General features: G+C 41.1%; 1 protein-coding gene across 1 annotated transcript; it reads right to left on the reverse strand.

Annotated features, from left to right (window-relative positions):
- Positions 1-4,919: 4,919 nt before the first annotated feature.
- Positions 4,920-12,830, reverse strand: LOC124476949 (circadian-associated transcriptional repressor). Its single transcript, XM_047034412.1, has 6 exons — positions 12,710-12,830; positions 10,509-10,914; positions 10,131-10,206; positions 9,479-9,557; positions 6,980-7,106; positions 4,920-6,381 (listed from the first exon to the last, which is right to left on the reverse strand). The coding sequence occupies exons 2-6, from the start codon at positions 10,872-10,874 to the stop codon at positions 6,031-6,033; spliced, it is 999 nt and encodes a 332-aa protein (XP_046890368.1). The 5' UTR covers positions 10,875-10,914; positions 12,710-12,830; the 3' UTR covers positions 4,920-6,030.
- Positions 12,831-13,043: the final 213 nt, after the last annotated feature.

The raw sequence follows: 13,043 nt of genomic DNA on the forward strand, positions 1-13,043 counted from the left end.
GCCTTTTGAAACTCCAGCAAATAATCTTCTGCTACATTTTCAAATTTTTATGCATTGTTCCTCTTCTTTCTGATTTTTTTCACTTTTTGTTTAGCATTTTTCTTTTCTGTAGTTTTAAGCCTTTGTCCAGCTCCAGCCACTATTTAAAATACCCCTCGGGCGCTTTGAAGCTTCAGCTTATAACTTTCTACAAAATGTTCAGCTTTTTTAGCATGGTCAGCTATCCCCATTCAGGTTTTCAGCATTTTCACTGCTGTTTCGCAGGAACAGCCTTTTCTAGTTATTATTTATTATTATTGTTTATTTTCGCGCCCCTAAGGCTCAGTCAATATTTGGACTACATAGACAACGTCGATGTCAAAAGGTTCGTCTTGGTCGCGATTGCGTTGGTTCTATTGGGATTTGTGTTCCGTTGCACGGTTTAGGTTTTGATTAAGTTTTTGTGGCAAAAGTGAAGCTAACGGTGGCTAACTTGCTAGCCACAGTCACTGACGCTACTGACGTCACTAACGTCACGAAATATCGCTTGACTACCTCTAGCAGAACATTAGTTTAGCAGCTTGTTAACTTCTGGGAGATAGCTAGGCTAACTGCTTTACTGCAAGGGAGGAGCAGAAACGTCACAAGCAAATAGGCCAGGGTGATAACTATTTACTCATTTTACTTTGAGATACTTTTACTTTGTGATATGAAACACAATTGTGAAGTGCAATGTACAATATAAGCTGATATAAGGAAGTAGTTACGTCTACTTTCGGAAACAGTAATCTACTATTTCACTGAAGCATTAGCATCATGACATTAGCCTCTGTTGCCCGGGCAACACATACTACAGCGGTCTATGATGCATCTGTTTTCAATCGTTAAAATAAGCATTCTTCTCCAATACATTTTCGTTATAGGATTTATTATGACATTCAGGGTTCTAAATTAACACTCGCCAAATGCGGGTTAAAATTCAATTTGGCGGGTGTTAATAAAAACTCACTAGCCAGTTTGGCCGGTGATACATGAGGCATTACATGACTGATACATAAGGCTCTGTTCTCGGCATGGTTCTCGGTCATTTATCCCCCTGGCAGTACTTCCTGAGTTTCCCATGAACACTGTGCCGTAATACGTGATAACGTTTTATACGCCCATTGGCTGCGCGCAGTTGAAGTGAAACCGGCGCAAGAACATTTAGTCATTTTAGCAGACGCTCTTATCCAGAGCGAGAAACCGTGGAAACTAACCGAGCGTCCACCAGAAAACACAAGGAAGGAGTCAAACGAGGCATAGCGGATCATAGGAGGTAATAAGAGCTAGTAGCTACAGTAGTAAAGTAAAAAGTTAACTTAATGCGGCGGTGGTTAGGACAAAGTTCTGGGGGCGAGAAGAAGAACGAGGCAGGGGCTGAGGATATTGATGGCACTAGAGAAACGAAGAAAATAAAATGTAATGCCAAATGGCTGACGGGTCGGCAGGGGCGGACTTACCCATTAGGCAAGGTAGGCAACCGCCAGGGGCCCCCAGCTACCAGGGGGCCCCCATATGCCAGGGGTGCCCTTGAAAGACTCCATAAAATTACTATATGATCAATAATAACTATAATAATAATACAAATCGATTAAAAGTCATAACCTTCCACAAAAGTATCAACAAAGATACCAACAGAGCGTTTATTCTATTTGTGTCAACGCAGGCTTCCCCTCCCACCCGATACTACTGTGGACTATTCCATCGATTGCAGCAACTGCGCAGCAAAGCACGTTATTTTAGTTGGTTAATGTGAGACAGTAGAAGAGTGAAGCACAAACTGAGCAGAGCACAAAAGAGAAAGACAAAAGATGAGAGTAAACAAGTAATTGCCAAACTGAAACTACAGAAGGAAACGCCATTTTTCTCCACTGGTATCCAATGATGCGGCAGCTAGCACAAGTGCTGCTTAGTGAAGTTTGACTAGCAACAGCAGCTAGGCTAGCTTGCTCGTAGCACAATGTACCAGGGTCAGCTTCTCCACACAGGGTTCTAGACTGAGACCAGATTTGGCATTGTTACTGACAATGATAACCTCCAGCAAACTTTTTTTGAATTAGCCATTTCCCCCTAAATAATTGTCAAGCTTATTTACGTTTTTGGGGGCATATTTTCAGTTAACAGATGGTACTGTACTGTTTGAATTGCGATTCCATCTGAAATACTGCCGGTGACAATGTTGTTACAATAGCTTGTTTCAAAGGGGGTTCTTAATGAATTAATGCAATATGAGTAAGCTAAATGCTTGAAAATATCACTAAAAGGGAAAAAAGTGACAAAGTCATAGAGGTTAGGAACATTTTCACCGGATCTTCATTAGATCCAACTTTTCATCTGAGGCTGCTATAGCTTATCAATATTATATATATATTAATAATTATTATATGGATCGAAAAGAGTAAGAATAGGAGTAAAGGGGGCCCCATGCCTGTGTTCGCCTGGGGCCCCCAAATCACTAAATCCGCCACTGCGGGTCGGGAATGGCTTGTGTTTGACAAAGAAAATGTTGTCATGTTTTGTAAGGATTGCCGCATGTAGTCTACGCATAAGAAAAATTATGATGCTTACTGACACAGTCTAGTGTAATGTGAATACACGGTTCTTAATAAAGAGTATATTAGGTCAGTTTAATTAAAGCCTGCTTAGGACAAAACGTTACTGTAAATGCATGGGCAGGAGTCAATCTCATCATGATGCGAATGGACGTTTTAGCCATTTACAATAAATCGTGTGCTTACTTAGTCACGTGTTGGTGATTTCACATACCCTTGCATCATACTTCTGTGCTTCATTTTACTTCATTTCTGTGTTTTTCATGCCAACAATGTTAATAAAATGATCAAATGCATTCAGTGAAACTCATAATTGTTCTTATTTTCACCAGAAAGAATTTGGCTAGTGGAAATTCTAAAGTTACCAGCCAAATTGGCTGGTGATCAAAAAAGTTAATTTAGAACCCTGATGACATTATATTACAAGTAAACGATTTTAGGGTGAAATTATCATTACCTGTGGTTTCAAACTAGTATAGCTCACAACACTGTCCAGTAGCCTAGTAGGCTACTTACAAAACAGCGTTAGCGGCTAGATAAAGACTACTAACAGAACAGCGCTAGCGGCTAGGTAAAGACTACTAACAGAACAGTGCTAGCGGCTAGGTAGCCTAGTAGGCTACTGTAGCTAACAAACACATCTCCACAGCTGTTTACAGTACTGTAGGAAGTCAAACGGCGGCACATGTTTTTGGTGAAACTATCTGGACTAGTGACTACTAACCTGAACTCCATTGCCACAGCCTAAACTTTGTCAATCTGTTCATGAAAATAATTCATTTCAGCCTAGACCGTACAATGGAAGTAACGTTAAATCGAATTCAACCAACGCAATCGCTACCAAGACAGTCTAGTAGTAGTTGTAGCCTACAATCTACCGGGGCAGCTTCTCCACACAGCAGGGTTATATCGCATTTTGCCTTGTTACTGACAATGATCGCTACCACTGACATTCTTTTGAATGAGTGGTAGTGAAGCAGTTTGCATCTGCTTCAGTTAGCAGATGATACTATTTGGATCGCGATTCCATCTGAGATAGCTAGCTACTGCTGGTAACGTTGTTGTTAAAATACATTTCAAAGGGGGTTCTTTATTAATGAATTAATGCAATATGAGTAGGCTAAATGCCTGAAAATATCACGAGAATGGAAAAACTTACAATGACGTTTAAGTCATAGAGATAAGGTCAATTTTTACACCGGTCTGCCAAATGTATTCGTTTTGATTCAACTATGAGGTTGCTGATCACTATTCCCTCTTGCAGGGGAAATGAGAAGACAACTATTTCATTCTACTCTTCACTATTAGTATTTTGAGTTGTAAATGAGCAGAAAAAAATATGCTTTTAAATCTATTTTAAATCCACTGCCCCCCCCCCCCCCCCCCCCCCCCCCCCCCCCCCCCCCATCGACACACATACACCACCACTGAATCTTTGCCAGGCTTTTGAACAGAATGGCAATCGTTAGAGCTTAGAATCAATTTTGTAATCTATTATACCTGAACCTGAATGAGTGATTATGTGTCCATCTCTATCCAGGGATGAACTCTTACTGGAGTGCTCAGTTAATACACTGTAAATGTAATGTTTAATGCTCAATCAATATGACTGTGATCCAAATACTCACAGCCCTTTATGTACCCTACATACGGTCATACTGGGGCAGCATACATTAGGTAATCTTCCAATCCTAGAGGTGGCAGCAGTGAATGTTCACTACAAAACTAATCTATTGCTCTATGTAAGGCAATACTTCACTGAAAAACATAATTACCATCTGACTTCCGACAATAGTCAGTTATGTTGAGGGTTTTGAACTTTCAATCATGTCATAGCTAATTGTACAGTACAAGAGGAGGGGGGCGAAGCTTGACTATTTACAGAAGCATGTACAGGTAGGACAGACAAATGTTCTTGACCCCTCCTATTACCTAAAACACGTTTTCTCAGGAATGATGGCAATGAGAAGTGATACAGACTCACAGTGCACCGTCAGATATAGGGATTTTCTTTTCTTCTGTACAAGAAAGACTATGCAGAAGTGAAATTACAGTCTATTATAAGACACACCTATGAGACCACACCTTTGTATCACCCTGTTTACTTCCAAATATAACATGATTATGATTTAATATGGCCTGTTTTTAAGTTGCTTGTCAGGACTTATTCATTTAAGGAAGTGTTCTTTCCTCTATAAACCAAAACACATTTTCTGGTCTTAGTCAAGGCAAATCCAATGTGTGTGTGTTATACTATATGCTATATATGCTATGCAATGTACACAACAAAGGCTCATTGTTTAACTGAAGTCAACAATGTGTAAGACAACAGGTCATAAACAGTTTGGGTACGTCAAACAAATATAACCACATTTATTTTGAAAGTATAAAATATCAGACTGTAAAGACCACTTTTCAGGGTAAAATAACCCTTTTTGAAATATTTACATAAAGACATTCTTTCTCTCTGTTGGTCAAACACCATCTAGATCTGTGGTAACTGACAAGTCTTGTCCTGATTCTACCACAGAAAGAAGTTGTCAGGAATCAAATAATTTACTTGATACAGGAAATGGCAGGAGTTTTGAGAATTGGTGATATCTACACACTGTAAGTTTATGTATTCTCAATGTTTCTATGTCTTTATAAAACCACTTACATGCACAGATTGACTTAGGCACTGTTTGCCTTCTACTGGGAGAACCCAACGAAATCTGCAGTCTTTACAATGGCAGCAGTTGGTCAAACGTAGCATCCCAGAGGAGAGAGCATCCTCTGTACAAGTATAATAACTCATCAATACCCTGCCATTACAGGCTGTTTGGCTCACCGCAGATCTTGTGAGATGCTCATGTTCAAACGCGTAGCACTCATGTTCCTACACACTGACCTTGACTGGGTGCTCAATTGAGGTAGAACCGTTGTACCAAAGACTTATTTATAGGTATACAAATGATTAACAGTCACACCAAAGACACCAAAGAGTGGATTCATGGAACTCAATTTCACATTCAACCCACAACCACATGGAGATCGCAGACACATCTGAATGTTTGAAGCATTCCAAACCAACTTTGTTCTCACATTACTTTCCCTTTGAAAAGCAATGCCTGTATTAATGCTGTGTCCATGTCAAGTAATTGAAATAATAATTAATCTGTGAAATCCCAAACAAACCATGGCTCTATGGATATTTCAAGATGCAAATATCATCCTTCCCACTCACTCTCCATGTCACGAATACAATTCAAAAGTAGGTGCTACAAAACTGATCAACCAAGGGAGCTAAAAACAGATGTGATGTGACTTTCCTGTTCACAGACGTTACTTCCATGTTGGAATGGTATCTGTTGTGTCCTTTGTGAAAGCTCTCCTAAAGGCTGGAATGGGCTGGATACAGCTGACTGGCTTCAGGCTAGGGTGGGCAGGGCACGGCTGGGCGCCGGGCCCCCTGTATGGACTAGGACCAGCTGCTGCCAGTTCTGTCCTCTGCACCCTTGCGGCCAATGATGCTCTCTGTGGACTTGAGCAGTCTCTCCAGACAGGGAGCGTTGATCTTAGGCAATGGCAGCCAGCTTGGCACAGAGTCCGTCTTAGCATGGCTGTCTGTGCTGGAAGACACGGCACTGTCCTGCGTTAGCGCTCTGGAAAACTGCAGGTGCCTCACCCTCCCCGCATGCTCTGCTTTGGGGCAGCAGATGGGGGAGGTGTGCAGCCATTTCAGGTTACTGACAGAGTAGGCTCCTGGAGGGGTGAGGTCTGTGACGGGGCTGGCCACTGCACTGGGCAGAGATGTGGTGGAGGACGACAGCTGGGGTAAAATAAAGATCATATTAATGATGCATACACTGATATGGTCCAATTTGGAACCATGGTGCTAGCAGGACATAACATACACGTATTATTCTAACATCTGTATTTTAGCATATTTGCACTAATCAAATAAGTGTATGTCAGACTCACAACCTGTATAGGCTACAGTAGTACCCATATTGACATTAACCTCACTGGATAAGTCAGACGGCTGAGCGGTTAGGGAATCGGGCTATTACTCAGAAGGTTGTCGGTTCGATTCCTGGCCGTGCAAATGATGTTGTGTCCTTGGGCAAGGCACTTCACCCTACTTGCCTCGGGGGATTGTCCCTGTACTTACTATAAGTCGCTCTGGATAAGAGTGTCTGATAAATGACTAAATGTAATGTAAATGTATAAGGCAGATGATTTGATTTCCCTAGAAGTCAATTGATCTCTTCCCATCCACATTGGGCAGTCGTATAAAATTATAATTTGTTCTTAGTGAGACAATCGCAATAACTTCCAACTCAAAAAATAAATTTGTATCCCCCCCCTCCCTGTCGTCACATTGTACACAGACCACCACACATAGCTTCCCTCCAACAACAACTCACCTTGGCTTTCTTGGAAGGGGTGGTTTCTTCTGTCTGGATGAAAGTGTGTTGGTCTCTGGGTTGTACGTTGGGGAACCAGTTCTTCAGCATTTCCTCCATTTTAAGAATAATGTTCATGTATCGCTCCCTGTGTGAAGAAAACTGGATTTAGAATCTTCGGTCATCAGAGCCTCAACTGTAATTGTAAAACACACGGCACACAGTTCACACACACACACAGTACTACACAGACGAGCACTCAGAGTGATGTGACTGTTTCAGGGCGTATTTCACTCATATGACCTATGCCCACACATGATGTGGTGTGCAACACTTCTCTTCACCACGAACAATAAACATGTAAAAGGATGCTGTGGGCTGCATCACAACAAAAATAAATACTTCCATAAGCAGAGGACGATAGTCCTCGTTCGTCTCATTACACATAGGCACTGCTGTGCTTGTTAACACGTGACTACCAGATAGATGGCTAGTGGGGATTATCCCAGGTAACATGACCAAGGCCTACCTGCTGGGCCACCATTCGGAGCATGTTAAATTCCTGTGATAGATTGTCCACAACAGTGACTGAGTGAGTCTTTGTTTCCAGCTATCATTGTGTGGCCATAGAGGCTGCCAGCTGGCAAGACCGACCAGGCAGAAAGGGAGGGGCTGCCATGCCCATTCTTTCTCTCTCACAACGGGTGCAACTGGTTGGTAGAAAACCTCATAATCTCTGCTAAATTCATTACCTCCATCTCAAACATATAATACTTTTGCAACCGGCCTTATTTGTTGACAAAATGCAGTCACATAACTAGTATTCTTGGCACAGATATATTCTACTAGAAGGTAAATCACAAAAACCATAATATCATTTATTGCATCAACCTACAAATTCACAACGAAAACCCATAATAAGCACTATAAACATCCTATTGGAGGATTTAGGATTTTTTTCTGAATTTCCCAAAATTTGAAGTAATCTAGTAATAACACATTATTACATGGCTGAATACTCGATTATGTTGGCCTACTGTAAACATTTCACAATTCTAACCAACCTGGCATCATTGCTTGCATAGCTACACTATTCCATGATGCATTTTGGCATTTAAGTCTCTGTAAACGTCCGAATTTGTGTCATGTAAAACTGAACGGTAAAGCCGGTAAATCTGCAATAGGCCTACTGTTTATGAGGATGCGAGAGATTGCTTGCGATGTTTGCATAGATTTATTGCAATATTTGCTTTAAAGTTACGTACGGTAATTTTATGCCGTGCTTGGTGTGAATGGGGCAGTGACAAATCTTATTTCTGGAAGGTTCTACCACAGTTGCACGGTATAGTCAAAATCCATATGATAGGCCAAATTCATACCGGTAAATTTCTATACCATTCATACCGCCCACCCTTGCATCATAGCCTATTATCTTGTCTGGTTAGGACAGATAATAAGTCAGACACTAATAAGTGCTATTCTCAGACTACAGTTCAATACATTCTTAACAAATCTACCCAGAATACAGTGGTCTGCAGTAAATACATCCTGTGTGAGTTGGGGCAGTAACCCCTTGCTGTGCCACCTGCTGGGAACCATATGTCTGAATCATGTCCATGGCTGTTTATCAATCCACGTTTTTTTCCGTTCTTGTGTTCTTGCGAACTCGTTTGACGTCATCTTTTATTGCCCAAGTACGGTTCCAATCCAAAGATCAAAAGTCACCAAGAACGCCAAAAATACCCGGAAATGTTCCTGATCCGCCCCTTTTATCGAGGATGCATCGGATGGTGACTTGACCAGCGAGAACGCTTCTGATTTCCCAGAGTCATTGCAAATGTCAAGCGAGGCGGAAAAACCTCACAACTGTAATTTTTTACTTTTCAAATTTCAGCTCAACGGTACGTGTAAATCAGCATCTGAATAAAAATGTGACGAGAAATAGGCAGTGTAGTCGCTGAAAATTTTCTTAATTTATTGATGAAACGGCTAATTTGTAAATTTGCTCTGACTTGTCGATAACCTAGCTAGTAGCATCTTAGTGCAGTGCAGACTAACAGGTACTGTAAGTTATCAAGGGCTACAGAAAACGTAAAATTACAGGTAGACGGACCATTTTTTTGCTTTGTTATCTAGTTTTTGTAGTTAGTCAGTGTTATCATAATGCTGCGAGTCCAGGAAAACCCTAACCATCTCAATTCATTCTCCGTCCTTGCAAGACCATTCCCACAAGGAGGCTTGCCAGAACGTTCTTCAAAAGAATGTACTTGCGTTCTCAGCATTCTTCGGATTGATAAACAGCCCATGTCTGCTTAAACCATAAGCACCTGGAGCCCAGCTGGGAGGACAAGCACAGGACTAGTGTCATACCATGTCAGCTGGACTAAGCATACTTTATAGCCTATTAGGTTGAGTACCACACAAAAATAAATGTACAAACATAGCTCCTCATGTTCAACCAACCAGGGGAGATTTAGCCTGTGATCTCCAAAATGAGTAATGTGCACTAGGGACACCTACCCCATGCAGGGCTTCTGCAGGACACCCATGATCCTCTGGATCCTGTCCATTGCCACACTCTCCTGGAAACTGCTTAGTCCTGAAGAAACATGTGAGAGAAACATGAGCTCAAGCATGAGTCCTCCCTGCATTGTCCTGACAGCAGGGCTGGAGTCTGTAGAGCAGATGGGTTCCTGTGAAGTGTGTGGGGGAGCAGACTGTCTCTGTGAACAGGAAGTGAGGGGTCACACAAGGCCTTGGGTTCGACAGCAATCCCAGATGAAGCATTTTCAGACGAGCTGAAATGTAGTCAGACAATTCTTAGCCTTAAACCAAGGGTCATGGGCTATTAACGTCAGAATACAGAATCTCACCAGCATCATAATTATTTGTATAAATGCAGAAAGAAAAAGCATTTTACAGATCTGGTTTGGTGTGGGTAATCCTGGAACTGATCTGAGAACCATGTAGAACTACAGTGGTACTCAGTGTACCTTGCACACACTCACATGAAATGGCTTCTATTATAACTGAAGTAGACACTGAACACAAAGGAAATTGTAGTAGTTACTTGATAGCATTACACCAAACAATAGATCTCTCAGACATCTCCTTCCCACATCTGAAGAACACACATTTCTAAGACATTGTTGCCATGGTGTCATACACTTACGTTCTCTGTATCTCCCGGTGCAAAGTCCCTTCAAGATTGACGACAGTGGCTGAATGTAGCATTGTAATTCCCTACTCTGAAAATAAATCAAAAACAACTTTCAAAATAACTCAATGAAACTGAAACATTCTTTGTGTACACACCTGCAATTAAAGTTTACCACTAAGCAGTTCCCTTTGTTCGTATCTGGTATAGATATCTCTAGAAAACCTGACTAATTCTGGTGGGAGGGGTTTTACTGGAAATGTCACACTTCTGGCTTCTTGTGAAAATAAGAAACCCAGAGTATGTTATGTTCTGGGTGAAAGGACACACTCTACATGCTTATACAGTCTTCCTTATGCCCATGGACTAAGTAAATATCTCGCTGCTCCTTACCTTGTTGGTGAACAGCCAGTCCTTCTCCGACTGATTGGAAGTGAGCTTCCTGTCTTTACCACAGTGTTTTGTCACCACAGGGCTGTGAGGCCTCTTCTGTGGTGGCTGAGTCTTTCTGAACTTTGACTCCTCAGGGCACCCCGTACGGAACAGGGAACTGTCATGGCTGCCCAGTATATCTGTGTGGCTGACAGCACTGAAGCCAGGGCTGGAGCCAGAGCCACTACCCTCAGGATGGTAGCTGGGGGACAGAGGGGCCTGCTTCTGGCCTGGTCTTTTGGTACAGTCGGGTTCTGACTCGCTCTCATTCTCTTCATCATCACTGGCTAGCCAGTCAATAGAATTGTCTGAATCTGAAGCAGACATCCTAGGCCGCAGGCTCTAACCAGCACTAACCATCACTGAGCTGACAGAGGAAACAGCAGTTACTGCAATGTTCTATTTAACAGGACAGCCACACAAGGACAACAAGAAACACAACATATTTGTGGTATTTAAAAAAGTTAGTTTAAACATTAACATTGCAACAAAGACAATCCATTAATTTTGTGGAGCAGTGATCTTATTGAGATAATCGTCGAGCTGAGGTTAATGAGGGTTGGAAGCCCCCCAAAAAAATTCATTAGCGCCCCAAAATTATTTTTATATTAAAATAAAAATACAACTTTTTACATATTTTTTTATTTTCTTCTTATTCAAAATCTGAATCTGTTAATTTCTCTTCCTAAATCCCACATGAGGACACAATTTAAAAGGATATTTTCAAAAATTTCTTCTGGGGGAACATGCCCCCAGACCCCCCTAGTTTTGCTGGGTCACAGGAAAAATTATAGGTTTTATCTAGGGGCTTAGCCCTCACAAAAGTAGGAACCTAGATTTGCCCCTGCTACTTGCAGAAGTCCAGGAAAAACGATGCAGTTATTAAATTTAAAAGTTAATATTTAAACACAAATTTATAACAGGGGTTGATTCCAAGAAGACGACCACACATGGCTCAAGGAGCTAGAGAGGGGGCTGATTATGTATAGCTACAGTTTCACCTATTACACCCTCCACAGTAATTATACACTAAACAGAATAAATGAAACACTAGAACATACTTACTGTCTGATCTTTCAATCACAATGACTGCCGTTTTTCCTTAAATATGTGTCGTTGTTTGAATAGAATGAACAGGAAGGAGTGTAAAGGGATAGGGTATAGGGGCCTTCTTTACTGATCTGACTTTTAGATACAGTACCACAAAATATAAATTTTATGTATAAGACACATGTAGTGCATTACAACAAATGGCAAAAGGTTTTCAAACGTGACACTACAACCAATACGAATTACCCAGCGCAGTGTGGATTACATTTGTGCATGTGTAGTGTAGTGTGTTCATAGCAAGGTTGTGATTTGAGTTGATTATACAGTTCAGGTAGGATAAGAGGTAGGCCTAATAGACAAAGGACATTCAAAGGACACTAAAACTGTCCACTGGAAAAGGTTGTTCAGTTATATAAGAAATAATAGGCTATTTAAGCTTTGGGCAACTTGTTTAATATTTGTATATTTACCAAACAGCATTAAAACACTGTAAGCTCCACTATTACTCAGCTCAAGTTCACAAGAATGACATGATATCTAAACCTCCTCCATTGCTTTAACATAGGCATTTGCCGTTGCGTAAAAACAACATTGTTCTCATTAATTAACTTCGAAATACAACTATGACGGCCGAGGCAGGACCATACCAACAGTTGCACATCACAAAACCAAACTAGGGACATAACCTTCCTTGTTTGAACGCAATTTTAATACCGTATGACAAATGCAACTGATATTGAATCATTTGCCACTCTACCTGTGTGGGTGGGGCCCATTGGTAATAAACGATATCCCTATCGCCACAACAAATCAATAAGAAATAATTAAAATACTTCAAATCATGTCCCTCAAAATGTAGGAACTATAAAATCTGAACAATTGTTCAAAGGGTCAGCACAAAAACTGCACATCGGATTTGTGTTCAAGGCCAGACTGTTAGAAAGAATATGTGTGTTCAAATTTTTATATACAGCTATCGGTAATTTAAAATGACAGATTGATTTGTGAACAAGCAAGCGCTTCACAATTGTTTCAGAATTGTGATGCTTTAATTACGAATTCAACAATTTCTGGAAAATGTAGCCTACACTTTCAAAGACAAGTTAACATACCTCACAGGGATGGAGCAAATCGTACTCTCTTTTGTTCAGAGGTAAATCCAGGACACTTCCGATTGCAGTTGATTTTGGGTAGTGCGGTGTGTTTTGAATGTACACTGCAATTGAGCGCCCCGTGTTGCTTCTTCCAAAGCAACGTGTCCGAGTGGGCGGGCTCAAAATCACCGAGCTTTCCGATTTGTGCTTCTAAACTCCAATCGGACAAATAGAGTGTACGTGTGGAGAGAGCCACGACTGATAGGCGAGACATACTTACATATTCAAATAAAATGCAAATTACACGTGAACATGCGGATCGGTTTCATTTTAACAGCTGGGTAAGAAGTCA

The sequence above is a fragment of the Hypomesus transpacificus genome, chromosome 14, assembly GCF_021917145.1.
Source record: "Hypomesus transpacificus isolate Combined female chromosome 14, fHypTra1, whole genome shotgun sequence".
In the NCBI taxonomy this organism is placed as follows: domain Eukaryota; kingdom Metazoa; phylum Chordata; class Actinopteri; order Osmeriformes; family Osmeridae; genus Hypomesus; species Hypomesus transpacificus.

Coding starts and splice junctions, on each gene's coding strand:
- LOC124476949 (XM_047034412.1), bottom strand. CDS start 10,874: ATGTCTGCTTCAGATTCAGACAATTCTATTGACTGGCTAGCCAGTGAT. Junction 7,107..9,478: donor CTGCAGAAGCCCTGCATGGG/GTAGGTGTCCCT, acceptor TTCTTCACACAG/GGAGCGATACATGAACATTA. Junction 6,382..6,979: donor CCCCTTCCAAGAAAGCCAAG/GTGAGTTGTTGT, acceptor ATTTTACCCCAG/CTGTCGTCCTCCACCACATC.